Consider the following 14,872-nt stretch of genomic DNA (forward strand, 5'->3'; position numbering starts at 1 on the left):
GGTTAAGTTCACGCGCTCCACTGCAGGCAGCCCAGTGTTTCGTTGGTTCGAATCCTGGGCGCGGACATGGCACTGCTCATCAAACCACGCTGAGGCAGTGTCCCACGTGCCACAACTAGAAGGACCCACAATGAAGAATATACAACTATGTACTGGGGGTTTTGGGGAGAAAAAGGAAAAAATACAATCTTAAAAAAAAAGTGGAGAAATAAAGACTTCCTCAGACAAACAAATACTGAGGGAATTTAAAAAAAAAAACAAAAAACAATAAGAGACCAGTGTTGACCAGGCTTGAGATTTTAGGGACACGGGACTCCCTCAATTATCTGTTAGGCTTCTGGTCAGTTCCACATGTGAGTAATCACAATCAAATAACATATCCAGGGAGTCTTTAAATGGTTTTCTAATGAAAGATTTAAAAATTATTTTCCCCAAAGAGGTAATATATTTACTTTGTTTTTAAAAAAATCAAAGCAGGGGCCGGCCCCACCGCTGAGTGGTTAAGCTCGTGAGCTTGGCTTTGGTGGCCCAGGGTTTGCTGGTTCAGATCCTGGGTGTGGACCTAGCACCACTCATCAAGCCATGCTGAGACAGCACCCCATATGGAGGAACTAGAAGAACCTACAACTAGGATATATAACTATGTACTGGGGGACTTTGCGGAGAAAAAAAAAGATGGGGCCAGCCCCGTGGCTGCATGGTTAAGTTCGCGTGCTCTGCACAGCAGCCCAGGGTTTCGCTGGTTCGGATCCTGGGCACAGACATGGCACTGCTCATCAAGCCATGCTGAGGCAGCACCCCACATGCCACAACTAGAAAGACCCACAACTAAAAATATACAACTATGTACCAGGGGCTTTGGGGAGAAAAAGGAAAAATAAAGTCTTTTAAAAAAAGAGGAAGTTTGGCAACAGACGTTAGCTCAGGGCCAATCTTCCTCACCAAAAAAAAAAAAAAAAAAAAAAAAATCAAAGCAATACAAAAAGGTGTAAATTGAGGTCTTATTATCACCTCTGTTCTCTTTTATTAGTTTCTTGTGTATACTTCATGTTTCTTTTTGCAAAACAAGCAAAAATAAGTATTAGAATGTTTAAATCTTCTAGGGGCTTGTCTCTGTGTGCTTAGTTGCAGTTGAGGCTGTTCAAAACAACAGCTGCAGGTGGAGATGCCACCTGTAGTCCATCTTTTCTACTTTGGGCCTCACTTTTATCTCCTGATAAAGCTGCCTCTTTCCCTTCTCCACCTGCACTGGCTTCAGCTTGGGTATACAAAGAAAATTGTTTATTTCAACTTGGCAAGGCTTCAAGTTGAGGGACTTGACCAATTTAGGTTATCAGCTGCAGGTAAGGACTTTCTCTCTTACCAAGGCCTTATTTTCTTTAATCTCTGCTTTCAAACCAGTTATGTCTAATCTAGATTTGCCACTCTCTTGAAAGACTTTGCTAAAGCCACTGGAAAAAAAAAAAATCCAACACTCACTAATGTTCTCTATTGTTCCTGAGATTTCTCCTACAATACAGCCTTGGTTGGCATGTGGTTTGCATCCAAGGCCTAGCAAGTGACAGCAGTTCAACAGTTTCACTACTGCTTAACAAGCTGGTCACTAACTTTCTAATTTGGAATAGAAAGTCACCACCACTGGCTACCTTAACCTTCAGTTAGCCAATTCCACATTTTAGTGTCTGTTTTTGGTGTCCTACTTCTGGTGCCAAATATTTGCCTGTTAGGGAATGGCTTCAGCTACAAGTCATAGAACACTCCCCTATGAATGACTTAAATAAACGTATGGAGTAGAATGGGCCAAGAATGGAGGCAGGCAGGGTGGTCAGGAAGCTGTCGCCATAGTCCAGGTAGCAGATGATGGTTTCTTGGATGTCAATTTTACCTCGACAAAGCTAGAGGGGAAATAAGAACAGTTGTTAGAATTTTGGCTTCAACAACTAAATGCGTGGCAGTGACATTGACTAAAATGGACAAAACAGAGAGGTATATGTTTGGGGGTAAAATTAGTATTCTGGGGGGCCAAGTTAAGTTTGAGATGCCAGTTGGACATTCACGGGGAGATGTCAAGTAGGCAGTTATTTAGAGGAGTTAGGACTTACAGGCAGAGGTCATCATTAGAGACATAAATTTTGGAGTCATCTGCTAATAAATGGTACCTAAAACCACAAGACTAGATGAAATCATAGGAGACTGAGTAGGGAGAGAAGAGAAAGGGACTCAGGATAGAACCCTGGGCACTTTGATATTTATAGGTTGAGCAGAAGACACAAAGTCAGTGAAAAGAACTCAAGAAAGAATACCCAGTGAGGTCAGAAGAAGATCAAGAGTGTATGGTGTCAGAAAACAAGAAGAAAGTGTTTCAAGGCGGAAGTGGTTGACTGTGATGAGCAGCACTGAGCGGGCAAGTAAAAACAGAAGGTACCACTGGATTTGCATGGAGATTGCAGTTTCAGTAGCGTGGTGGCGAAGAAACCAGAGGGCAAGCTTATATGATGACGGGAATGGTCTCTAATAAGAGAGGGAGCAATTGGTGATTCAAGAGAGAGATGACAGGATCAGATCCACAGAAAAAGTGAATTGGTTAAATAGAAGGAGAACACTTTATCCTTCTATCAGACTGAGCTTCTTGAAGGAAGAGACCATGTCTTCTTCGTATTTGTATCTTTAGTAACTCCTAGCACAGTGCCTAGTACATATGAGGTATACTCAAGAAATGTTACTGATTAATGATGAGCAAATGGAAGAATGGATGGATGGCAGATGCAAAGCTGGAGAATGAACTAGATCAAACTAATTCAAACTTCAGAGTGAGGAAAGGAGAAGGGGTCTTGAATTAACAAGGTTTCTTCAGGGACTTTGGGATCCTGGGATTTTTCTCTGGGAAAGAGCTGACAGATTTCCAACTCAGATGAAGGTGGGAGAAGGAATGAGGCAATGCCAATGGCAGTTGCCTTGGCCAGCTTTTCAAGGGACTGATTTGCTAAAGCAGGCTGCAGGGAGGGCTCTAGGATCATCTACTTACTTAACCACTTTCTTTCTTTCCCTGCCTCTCCTTTTCTGGACCCTCGCTCATATGGAAAATGATTATCTATTTTTATGGACACAAATGGGAGAAAGGATTTAAAAAATGACAGTCCCACGTTCACTTACCCATCTGGTCAACAGATATTCACTGAATTACCGTCTTGTATAGGAAGAACGGTGTAAGAGCAGAATTATTGCGGGGCTTATCTATTCGTTTCCTTATTTATGCGTCTGGTTATTCTGAAGTGCTTTGTCTTCAATCGAGATAGTAGCTGATTTCACGAACTGCACAGGTAAGGTGGTATTTGCAGTGAGCTACCCATGTAGTCTTAGTGGGACTCCTAGACGAGCGATTAGGTATTGCAAATAACGTGGCTTGCAGAATGGAGAAAGCAGAGGCTGGAAGCAGGCCAATCTTGCAAATGCAGGACCTAAGGCCGGCTCCGCCGTCTTTTGGCTGTTTCATTAGGAGAGGAGTTAGGATTCCTATTACTTTCCTCACACCTTGCAGTCGGAGGAGCCGAGGCTCCTATAAAAGTGGAGGAGGTGGAGGCGGAGCTGGAAGCCACGGTTGGCATCCTCCCCATCCGTTTTCGGAATCCCACGTCGCACGCCGGACTACATTCCTGGGGTATTCCGAGGTTGCCTAGCAACCTGCCGGGCCCTGGGGGTCAGGTGGCCCCACCCAGGCTGGAGTCGAGTGTCGCCTTCGGGAGGGCAGGCAGAAGAACTGCGTCTGCCCGGCCCCCGCTGGGCCCGAGCCCGTTACACGTGGACCCTCCCGACTCGCCAACAGCGCCGAGCCCCGGGCAGGGGCGGGGCCCCGCGACGCCAATGGGCGGGCAGAAGGGGGCGCGCGTGCGTACGGCGGGGCGGGGCGGGGCCGAGAAAAAGCGTTCTGAGGACGGGGGCTGGTGAGGCTCACGCGGGAGGTGTTCGCGTCTGCAGAAAGCTCCTTGGCAGCCAAAAACAGCGAGGGTGAGTGGACCCGCGAGCCGCGAGGCGAGTCACTCGACACTGGGGAGGAGGTCCCGGGGGCGGCACTCGGGGGTCCGCAGCGGGGCGGGATCGCGGCGCCCTTCTGGGGAGCTCGGGGCCTCGGGCTCAAAGTGGGAGGCAGGAGCGGCCTGGGTGGGAGTCTCGGCCCCCACGCAGCCTCGGGAAGCTCAGCCAGCCGGGACCAGAGCCTCTCTCCCCGTCTCCCGGGGCAGAAGCCGCTGGGCGCTTTGGAGCCAGATGGTCCCGGCAGGGGCCGATGCCCACCCGCTGGGAGGACCTGCCATGGACCTGCCTGCGTGCCTGGGGCGTTACTCTCCGTCAGCTGCTGGTACCCTCGGGGAGAGACAACAAACAGGTCCTGTCCGGCCGGACGAACGTGGCCGGGCTGTGCAGGGGGAGCGGGAAGGCGGGGGAAGCTGACTTCCTCTTGTATTCCCTGTCCGGGCATGGCACTGCCATCCACCCAGTGCCCAAGCCAGAAACCTGGGCATCATCTCACCTCCTGCTCCTCTTTACCCACCCATGTCGAATCCTTCACAGATCTCTCTAGAGTGCGTCCACTTCTCCGTTCCCAGTCCCTCTGCTCTAGCTAGGTCAGGCCACCGTCATCTCTCCCCTGGACTACCTCAGTAGCCTCCTGACTGGTCCCCTGCATCCTTCTTGATCCTGTGTAGTTTGTTACATACTGGAAAGCCAGCGTGATGGTCTTAAAACACAAATCTGGTCATGTCACCAGACCCCTCCCCCTTCCCTTTCTGCCTTTCAGTGAATTCCCACTGTTCCTCCAAGTTACTGAACAGGGCTTACAAGGTCCTATATGACCTGTCCTCTTTCTACTTTGCTCTCGCTTATCCGTCTCCACTCTACTGTGTCTTCAGCTATATTGAACCTTTTTTAGTTTCTGGATTGGACCAAGTTTCTTCTAGGCTTAGGTGTGTGTTACATTGGCATTTGTTACATTAGGTGTTTGTTACATGTTCTCTCTACCTGGGGTCCTATCCTTTAGTTGAAAAAATTTTTCTCCTCCTTCATGTATAGTCTAGGTGTGGGTTGGCTTCTGCAGTACCCCATGGATGTCTGTTTGCTGGTGTCTCTTTTCTGCCAGGCTGTAATCAGTGTGAGAGGAGCCTGTCTGTCTCACAGTCCTGTCCTCAGAACCTTGTGCAGCACCAGGCTGCTAGTAAAGAGTGTGTTAGTTAAGTGTATAAATAACGCCCAGCAGCTCCTTGGGCTCCCTAAATGAGCAAGTAGATCAGGCTATTAAATGCCTGCTTTTCAGAAAGTTCTCCACCCCCAATCCATGTCGCTGTTTCTTTGGCATAGGAACCTGGTTCTTTTCTTGCCTTTAGTCCAGGACCATGGCAGTGGTAAATGGGCAGTACCGGTCAGAGCTTTTCTTTTTTCGTTGGCTCTGGGTACAGGATGTTTGAATTTGGTGAGTGTGGCTGCTTTGAGTTTGAATTCTTAACTGAGGGCCCCTGGCATGAAAGAAAAGCTGTTAACAGCTGCTGTGGTCTTTATGGAAGGGAAGGAAGGCTCGCTCCAGACTGTTACGTGCTGAGAGACCCAACTAGCAATACAATGGGAGGGAAGGGTGGGCCAGGCTAAACCACTGGTAGGAGAATTCCAAAGGGAAGTTATTTCTCCAGCTTAGGCCAGATCCTCTGTGATAAGGAACAGCACACCTAGGTGCTGAGACCCACTGCCCTGATTCAGCACGAAGGCATGCTGTCCTCAGGTCAGCTCAGGGTTTTGCGATGAGTTCAGTAGTGTAAAGGAGAGACAGAGAAGATAGGTACCCGGCCCTCACAGAGGGAGGAAAAGAGAAAAACAGAAAAGGAGAACCGTATGTGACCATATGTTACGGCCGAATGAGTGTGAGAGGCCGCAGAGTGAGGTCAGAGGAGGGAACAATTGGTCTTGGCTAGAAGAATCTTGAGATGACATTTAAACTGGGCCTGGAAGGAAGGGGGAGGACAGACAGACGGAACCAGTGGGAGCAAAGGCTCTGGGACTGGAAGAGGCTGCTGGAGCAGTGAGGGGAGCCCTGTTGGAGTCTAAGGCCCTGTGGGAGGCCCACTACTGACAATGGTCCAGCGCTCCCCTCCTGGGACTGAGGCTTCTCCTGGTGAAGGATGTCTCAAAGCCTGCGTTGTGTTCTGAAGTCTCCGTCAGAAATCTCTCTCTGGATTCTTCTCCAGCCTGGCCTTTACAATCTCTTGGCGAAGGCCAGTGAGCTCAGGACTCCAGGCTTATCTGCCGGGCTCTTGGCTCACGGCCTTGAGCTGAGCGCTTAGGGTGTGGGTGATGCAACTTGTTCTTTGGATGAAGGGCAGTTCCTGTGTTTCTTTTCAAGTGTGACAGTTGAATTTGCTGGGTGACAGTCAGATTCCCTGTTCCCACTGCAGAGCTCGAAGGGAGAGTTTCTCTTCTGTTTGTGGATTTGGCTTTTGTTGTCTTCTAATAGAAGCCTACAACAACCAACCCAAGTGGGACACATTCAAAATCAGTGGTTCTTGGCCTTTATTCTGCCTCCCTTGAAGAAGGGATAATTTGAACCCATAGTTACTGTATTACCAATCACTTGGTTGCTTTTTGGTGTCATTTGACTAGAACCCCCTCCACACACACACACACACACACACTCCAATTTGATATACTAAACATCCACCCCGTAATTATAGGAAATGGTACCATGGGTTCAATGATCACTCAACTCTCTGAGAGATATCTGCAAAAAAAAAAAAAAAAAAAGTTTTATGCTCAGTTACGTTGACATCAAAATTTAGCAGCATATCTGTGAAAGTAGGAAGCCCCCCAGCCCCCAAGGACCACATACAGGCTAAGAGCCACCAACCTCTGTGCCAGGCGCTGTGCCCAAGGCTGGGAATATGGATTCAGTCCCTGCCCTCACAGAGTTCAGTCCAGCAGGGCACTTACAGGTAATCAGGCAGTGTTCAAGGTCAGTTCACAGCTGTCGTCAGTGGTCAGTGACAGATGGGACCTTTCCGGAGGGAAGCACTCAGGAGCATGTGGGAAGAACACCTAATCCAGACTTGGAATTGAGGAAGGCTTGCCGGGGAAAGAGACAGCTAAGGTGTATAGTCTGAAGGGCTTCCCTCTCTGGTCCCTCCTGTCCCAGGGCTCTAAGGTGTGTGCTCAGAACCAGCTCTGCTGCCCTGGCCTAGGCAGTCACTCTAAGAGTCACTGGAGTCCTTCTTTTCTAGTACCAGGTACAATGGCAGTGGCCTTGTGGGTATGGACACTTTTATTTGGTGAAATTGGAAATGTAATTTCTGTTCCCGAATTATTTTCTAGGGATGAGAATTAAACGGAAACCCCTTTTTTAATGCTATCCATATAGTATTGGAACAAAATTGTGGGATAAATTGCATTAAATACATGTTTGTAAAGAAAAAACATGTTTATAGTAGAAATTTTAGAAGCAATAGAAAAGTGAGAAAAAGAAATATCAAAGCCACTCCTCAGGGGCCAGCCCTGTGGTCAAGTGGTTAAGTTTGTGCGCTCTGCTCGTTGGCCCAGGGTTTCACCGGTTCAGATCCTGGGCGTGGACCTGGCACTGCTCATCAGGCCATGCTGAGGCAGCGTCCCACACAGCACAACCGGAAGGACCTACAACTAGAATATACAACTATGTATTGGGGCTTTGGGGAGAAGAAGACAATGAAGACGACAAAGAAGGAGGAGACGGAGAAGAAAGATTGGCAACAGGTGTTAGCTCAGGGCCAATCTTTAAAAAAGAAACAAAACCACTCCTCATAATTCAGAAAATAATCTTTGTTAATAGTTTTTAGTCACTGTTCTATGTATGAAATATACGTACCTTTTTTTATAAAAGTGAATTATTCTTTACAGACCTTTACAGCCTGCTCTTTTTTGTTTGATATATATTGAACATCTTTTCCTATTACTAAGTATGACAGATTGCATTACAATGTCCCTTTTCAGTAGTAAGACTAGGTGCTGCTTTCTAGCACTCTGGAAGTTATACATCCCAGTGACTATTGTCCCCTTAGGGTGAGGGCCATGGGAGGTGATATTGCTGATAGGCAAAATGGGTTTGGGAAATTTTCCTAAACATTGTGGGGATGACATTCTCCCAGAGTCCCACCCTAAAGAGCCTTTTTTCTTTTTAAGTTTTTTTTATTGAGTTCGTAATAGTTTACATCATTGTGAAATTTCAGTTGTACATTATTTCTTGTCCATCACTATGTAAGTGCTAAAGAGCCTTTTAGGATGGGTGAGAGAGTAGACATGCTCACAGCTTCATAGCTGAGCTCTGTGTGTAGCATGTGCAACGGTCTGACCGGCACCTATGCTTTCTCTTTGCTGCTATAGATCTGGGGCTATGGCCACAGTTGGGCCCTTAGAAATCAGTGGCCCCTGTTATCCTGCAGAATCTGCATTGCTTTTTTTGGAGTAAATGTGTAAGTCAGGTCTTTTCTCTGTGTTTGTTTGGAGGTGTCCTGGCTGTCCTTCACCTTCCTTTTTGAAGTCAGTCTATGAGCCCCCGAAAGGACCAGGGCATTCAGTTTAACAAAAGTTAGTGAAGGCCTGCCTGAGCCTTGCTGGGGAATGTTAATGGGAGCAAAGGCTTCCCTGCCCTCAGGGAGCTTGCTCTGTAGCTGACTGTGTCTTCTTGTTCTTGACCACAATTCCAGCTCTAGCCAAACCCCAGGAGTACTTGATGGAATCCAAATGTCTGTGTAATTCTCCTTTCTGATGCTCTTTCAGTCTTTAAGTTACTTGCCTCTGTCACAGCCCTGAGAGATGGACAGGGCAGAAGTTAACATCTTCTTCTCCGTGTCCACTGCTGCACGCCTTAATCTGGCCGCCCCATCCCTTCCCTCAACAACCACATTCCTGACTCTGGTCTTACACCACTGCTGTGCTGCCACATTAGCCGTTCTGAAACCAGTCTCTGATCTCATCTTCCATTCACGAATCCTCAGTAGCTCCCATGTATCCTCATGAAACTCCAACCCCCTTGGCCTAGTGTGCAAAGCCACATCGATACGACCTGGTCAACCTTTGCAGCCTATTGTCCACTATTCTGCCTGCTTTATGCCCTGTAGGCCACAGCCTGACTAAACGACTTGGCATTTCTTTTGCACTTGTCTGCACCTGCCACTCTGCTCGAACCATTCCCTTAGTCCTTCAGTCCCTGCATGTCCACAGCATGCTCATCCATCCGGGCCTAGCTGAAGAGTCCCCATGTTCATCAGCTTTCTCTGATTTTCCCTCTGAAGAAAAGAGGACATTTCTTTCATTGAGCTCTCAAAGGGTTTTATCCTTCTTTGTTCCACCTCACTTGCTGTCTTTATAAGTGCTTTCAGTAGGAAGTATTTCTGTCGCTAGACTGTAAGCGTCTTGTAGGCAGGAATAATCCTCACATCCCTTTCAGCTCTCATTGAGTTGCTCGGCATTCTGAAGATGCTTCAGGAAATGTCATGGACGTGCCCACTTGAGTGATAGGGACCTGGAGTGCCCAGGTCATCCCACAGTCGAGTGACAGAGCTGGCCTTGGGCCCAGTTTGACGTGTTCTCTTCCCCAACCTTGCTTCTTCAGTGGGTTTCCCAGGAGTGCACTGTGTCAAGTCTTGAAAGAACCTTAGCTCTGGTGTTCTCGCCTTCATCTTCTGTGTTCTCCACCTCCCAGGTACCGGTGACCATGAGATCTCTGCAGCTGCTCAGAACCCCCTTCCTGTGCGGCCTGCTCTGGGCCTTTTGTGTCCCAGGTGTCAGGGCTGAGGAGCCCGGAGCCAGCCCTTCCCATCCCAGCAGCATGCGCTTGGATAAGAACACAGTGCATGATCAAGAGTATGTATTCAGCCAGGGCTGGGGTCCATCCCTGACATTTCTCAAGGATGATATTTAGTCCTTATTGTGACTTGTAAATCAGATATTCTTTTTGCATCATCGTATCACAGATGAGGAATCTTGAGGCCTAGATGGGATAAATGACTTGCCTGAATGCAGTCCATTTCTCTCTTTCACCGCAAATACACACACACACACACACACAGACTCACTCACACACTCCCACTATATACACACACACAGTAGTAGTGGCAGAATCCAGGATAGAGCTAATAAGGTTTCTTGACTCTGACAAGACTTTTTTCTTTTTTTATGGAAACATTCAAACATTGAATCATTTGTTGCAACTTTTGTCCCAGGCAAGTTAGCCTCACACGTTATTGTTATCCTTAAATTGCTTTTTAAAATTGGGGGCTTTTTTTTCCTGCTTTTTTCTCCCTAAATCCCCCCAGTACATAGCTGTACATTTTAATTGTGGGTTCTTCTAGTTGTGGCATGTGGGACACCGCCTCAACGTGGCCTAATGAGCGGTACCATGTCCGCGCCCAGGATCCGAACCCTGGGCCACTGGAGTGGAGCGTGTGGACTTAACCACTTGGCCACAGGGCTGGCCCCTAAAATTGTTTTTTTAAATTGATAGCCCTCCAAAATGTTATAACAACATTCAAATAATAAGGAAAAAACAGCCATTATCTTGCCAGCATAACAGAGGAAATGTTTGACTTTTTCCCTGCTCCGTTCATGGCCTTGCCTGTGTCTGTCAGCCTTGAGTGTGGTCTGCCACTGTTTCTGTTTGTTTTTCTGAGATGGATGAATTTTAAGATCTTGAACTTTTCAGTCCTTAAGATTTTGGCATAATCCTGGTGTCGCTGCCAAGTAGTCTGAGTCTAACTTTGTTTTTAGGCATATCATGGAGCATCTAGAAGGTGTCATCAACAAACCAGAGGCGGAGATGTCTCCACAAGAACTGCAGCTCCATTATTTCAAAATGCATGACTATGACGGCAATAATTTGCTTGACGGCCTAGAACTCTCCACAGCCATCACTCACGTCCATAAGGAGGTAGGTCAGGCAGTGGCTCAATGGGCAGCATCTCAGAAAGGCCTCCCTTTGGTAATTCAGTCCCCAGTCGTGATGACCTGTGCTGTCCTTGTACAACAGTGTTGCTGCTTCTCCTTTTTCTGCACGCCACTGTTCTGCCTCTTTTCCTGTGCAGTGCTCCTTCTCGAAAAGAGTGACCTGCTGTGGCAGAAGCCCCGGGGCTTTAAGAAGTGCTACAGGCATTTCTGCTGCACCCCAGAGTTTGTGAACCAGTGCCTAAAAGACAGAGCTCGTTCCAAATGCAGAGCAGGGGAGAACTTGTCTTATTTGAGAAGAACGGTGGAACCTGATTCCAGGGGTCGAGAGCCTTGGCAGTAATTGAGGATTTATGTGATATGGTGCAGTGCTCTGTACAAAGCAGTTTACAAAGCACTTGCAAGTAGGCTGGAGATCTCATTTGCTCTTTGCAACAGCCTGCGAACGGGCAGGGGCAGGCATTGTTGTTACTCCCATTTTAGAGGTAAGGAGACCGAAATCAAGATCTTCTTCTCCAGATGTAATTCTGTCCTGCTCTGCCACACTGCAGTCTGTAGAGAGGAAGAAAGACAAGGTTGGTGAGGTGTGTGTGCTCACATTAGCTGCCAGGAGAGCAGGTGTGGGTTTGCTTGGAAGGCAGTGGGGAGCGCTAACAACTTTGCGTGGAAGAATGTCATGACTGTGTAGTGTTTTGGGAAGATCCTTTGCTGCGGGAGGCAGTGTGGTGGATGTGAGGAGAGACTGGCGTCAGGGAGAGGAATTGGGATTCCACAGTCCTGGCAGGCGAGGATGGTGGTGGCACTAGGAGAGGAAAGGGTGGACGTGGCACAGAGAGAGTCAACCAAGGACGTGAACAGCATTGGCTTAGCACTCAGCACAGCCTGAGTGCTCCACCTGCTTTGGGAGCAGGGAAATGCCTTCACCTCAAAGATCCTAGCAGGTTCTACTGGTCAGCAGTGCCTTCTTCCTCTTGTTCTGACCCTGAGGTGATGTCCAGTGCAGAACATCTCTGCTTCATCAGGGCAAGTTGTGTCCAGAGCTGACCCTCGGGAAAGCCTAGTCTATGAGCTTTTCTCTAGGATGAGTTTGTGGGTCATGGAATTCATGAAACTCAGAATTCTGTGTAAGCCAGGCCTTGCTTTCTACGATGAACGTGTGTTACTCTTATAATTAGAAAAGAATGAAAAGTCATTTTTAAAATAAATAAGCAGGGATCTACTTTGATTGCCTCTTTCTTTTAACTGGAAAATATAATTTCTAAACCGGATTATTATCAATTGACTCTATATCTGACATATGGTTTGTGGATTCCTAGAAGTAGCCACATACTACATTGAAGGAGTTCTTGGACATGTATAAGCATGGACATGTTGGAAATTAGCTAAGCACTTCCAGGAAAATGTGCAACTCATTATTATCTAATTTATATTTTGTAGGAAGGGAGTGAACAGGCACCACCAATGAGCGAAGATGAACTGATTAACTTAATAGATGGTGTTTTGAGAGACGATGACAAGAACAATGATGGATACATCGACTATGCTGAATTTGCAAAATCACTGCAGTAGACCTTATGTGGCTGTCTCCTAGTTATATGCAAATGTGACCCGTTCTAATGTGATTGAACACTTTCGGTAATGCAAAATAACTTGTTTCCAACTACTGCGCAGTATTTTGGTGAAAACCTATACCAATTTGTTACACTGGGGTAGGAGAGAGAGAAATCAAGAGAAATGGGACTTGTAGTCCCTAAGTACTGTTAAATCTCTTTTTGGACCAGGGCTTGATTAAAGAATCTTTTGAAGAACGTTGGATAATTGGAACTGAGTACTCAGGAAATTGACTGTGGAATACTGCTAGGCTCTTGGTTTTAATTCATGCTACCTGAAAAGTAAGATAAGCTTTGCCAAGTGGACGCACTTTTCAGTAAAAGTGAAGAATTGGAGTGAATGCCAAACGTTTCCCCTGGTGGGTCCTGTCTCTTCAGGTTAGTGTGGTCAGTGTTCTGTAACGTTCCTTTGGCCTAAATGACTACTTGCTTTGGCCAAGTGAGTATTTATTAGGCTATTTCAAAGCCACATCATAAGAAGAATGTCAAATATTGAGTTCAGCTAGCCACAGATAAGATTCTCTGTCTTCTGGAAATGACACACCACTGACCTAAGTGATTAACCTTTTTTCAGTTTTTCAGTATTTTACAGAACTACTGCCACATCCTTATTCTTTATTTCTTTTAAGTCTTCTCCCACCTAGGAGAAGCCTTGAATTTAGAAGTGTTCTCCAATCAGTAGCAAATGTTTTAGCTTTCTTAATGTTCGTATTTAACTCTTGTTTCTAGAGTTCCGTGTCTGCAGTTTAGACACTATGAGGAATGTAAGGACTTTATCCCTCTGTTTGATCCCGCAGGGTAAAACCACCGGCTGTTCCCGCTGGTGGAGAGACCATTCACCCAGCGCAGTGTCTAGCCTGATACAAGTTATATTTAGAAGGAATGTTGTTGAAATTACCTCTTCTAGCCTGAACACGTGAATTCTTTCAGATCAGGAAAGATTAGAAAAAGAAGCGTAAAGACTCTTAACAGTGTGAATCTCAATGGTGGCTGAAACTGAGGAGCAGCAGCAGACTGTAATTCAGTTTATTGACATGACAGACGTGCTGTGATAGAAAACCTGAAGTGATGGCTGAATGGGAAAACTGCATAAAATTTGCTATAAGATGTATAGAGACTTATTTTCTTTATTAAAGTATTCTTATAAGAAAACATATGTATTTGTAAAGATGGTTTCCTGTGTCAAGTATTTGTGCAATCAGAGCTGAATTGTAAACTATTCTTGTAATATCTAGTTATTTTGAAAGATTTATATAATGAATTCTGAACATATGACCAATAAAACTGACGAAACAAAATAAGGAGCAGTTGATTTTGTCCACGTAGGCTTCTCCTGCCACAGGAAGGCTGTTTATTGAATACAGACATTTGTGTGTGCCAACTCCATCGCGGGCCCTGGGCCCCTCCCTGGCTCTACCCTGTTCCTTTTTGTAGGGGTAGATTCCTAGTCTTCAAAGTCACTTTCTCCTTTTAGGCATTTTTTTCCTTCTGAATGAAATCACTTTTTGGACCTTTCTTCTCTGGCCAAGTTCAGATTATGACGGCATCCTCTAGCTTAGGAAAGTACAATGTTTTCTCCTTGAGTCTGGTGACTTTCTTCTTTTCCAGAAAATTTAATCAGATAGCATTATTGAAAGCATCTCAGGCCCAAGCGAAAGCACAGTCTCCTCTGGCATTTTGGAACGACTCTTGTTCTGCCAGTTGAAAGCCAAGAAGGAAGAAGTTACCATTGCCTTTTTTTCCGCCCAAGACCCTTGCTCTGGCCCTGCATCCAGAGCTGCCTCTCTGATGGATCCACTGAGGGGGCTCACAGAGGCAGGAATCTCATGCTGTTGGCAGCTAGGAAGGGAGTCAGCGAGGCAGCTGGCGAGGGGGAGGAGCAGATCCTTAGGAGGTAGAGTCATTGTCCTATTGAACAGACAAGACTGGACACCTCCTTCCTCTTCCACAGCTGGCTGCTATTGGTAATTATTCTAGCCTTTGTGGTCCCGACAGCTCACCTTTCATCACAGAAAATGTCCCTGGTGGGAGGTGGGCCCTGCAACATGAGGGCAACAGCATGATTTGCCTTTCCTGCATACGCTCTTTATCTCACCTCCCCTACCCAAGGCCTTGGCCTTCTCGTCGCCCACCTCAAGGATTCTTAGAATTTATAAGGAACACCTCTGCATCTCAGTTTCCTGATCTCTAAAATGGAGATAAATATACCCAAGAGGAGGCCTTATATGAGCACAAACTTTGGACTCAGACCAGAGTTGAAATCCTAGGCCTACCACTCCTTAGCTGTGAACTTTAGTTTCTCATCTTAAAAATAGCTC

General features: G+C 46.5%; 1 protein-coding gene and 1 long non-coding RNA gene across 3 annotated transcripts; one reads left to right on the top strand and one right to left on the bottom strand.

Annotated features, from left to right (window-relative positions):
• Positions 1–987: 987 nt before the first annotated feature.
• On the bottom strand, positions 988–3,909 carry LOC106781744 (uncharacterized). Its single transcript, XR_001378470.3, has 2 exons — positions 3,154–3,909; positions 988–1,895 (listed from the first exon to the last, which is right to left on the bottom strand). It is a non-coding gene; the product is annotated as an uncharacterized lncRNA (long non-coding RNA).
• Positions 3,894–13,852, top strand: MCFD2 (multiple coagulation factor deficiency 2, ER cargo receptor complex subunit). 2 transcript variants are annotated; one of them, XM_023619135.2, is made up of 4 exons: positions 3,896–4,005; positions 9,707–9,867; positions 10,771–10,930; positions 12,382–13,852. In XM_023619135.2, the coding sequence occupies exons 2-4, from the start codon at positions 9,719–9,721 to the stop codon at positions 12,511–12,513; spliced, it is 441 nt and encodes a 146-aa protein (XP_023474903.1). In that variant the 5' UTR covers positions 3,896–4,005; positions 9,707–9,718; the 3' UTR covers positions 12,514–13,852. The 2 variants fall into 2 exon arrangements, with proteins under 2 accessions (XP_070091613.1, XP_023474903.1); XM_070235512.1 differs by lacking the exon at positions 9,707–9,867 and having other exon boundaries at positions 3,894–4,005.
• Positions 13,853–14,872: the final 1,020 nt, after the last annotated feature.

The sequence above is a fragment of the Equus caballus genome, chromosome 15 (genome assembly GCF_041296265.1).
Source record: "Equus caballus isolate H_3958 breed thoroughbred chromosome 15, TB-T2T, whole genome shotgun sequence".
NCBI classification, from domain to species: Eukaryota; Metazoa; Chordata; class Mammalia; order Perissodactyla; family Equidae; genus Equus; species Equus caballus.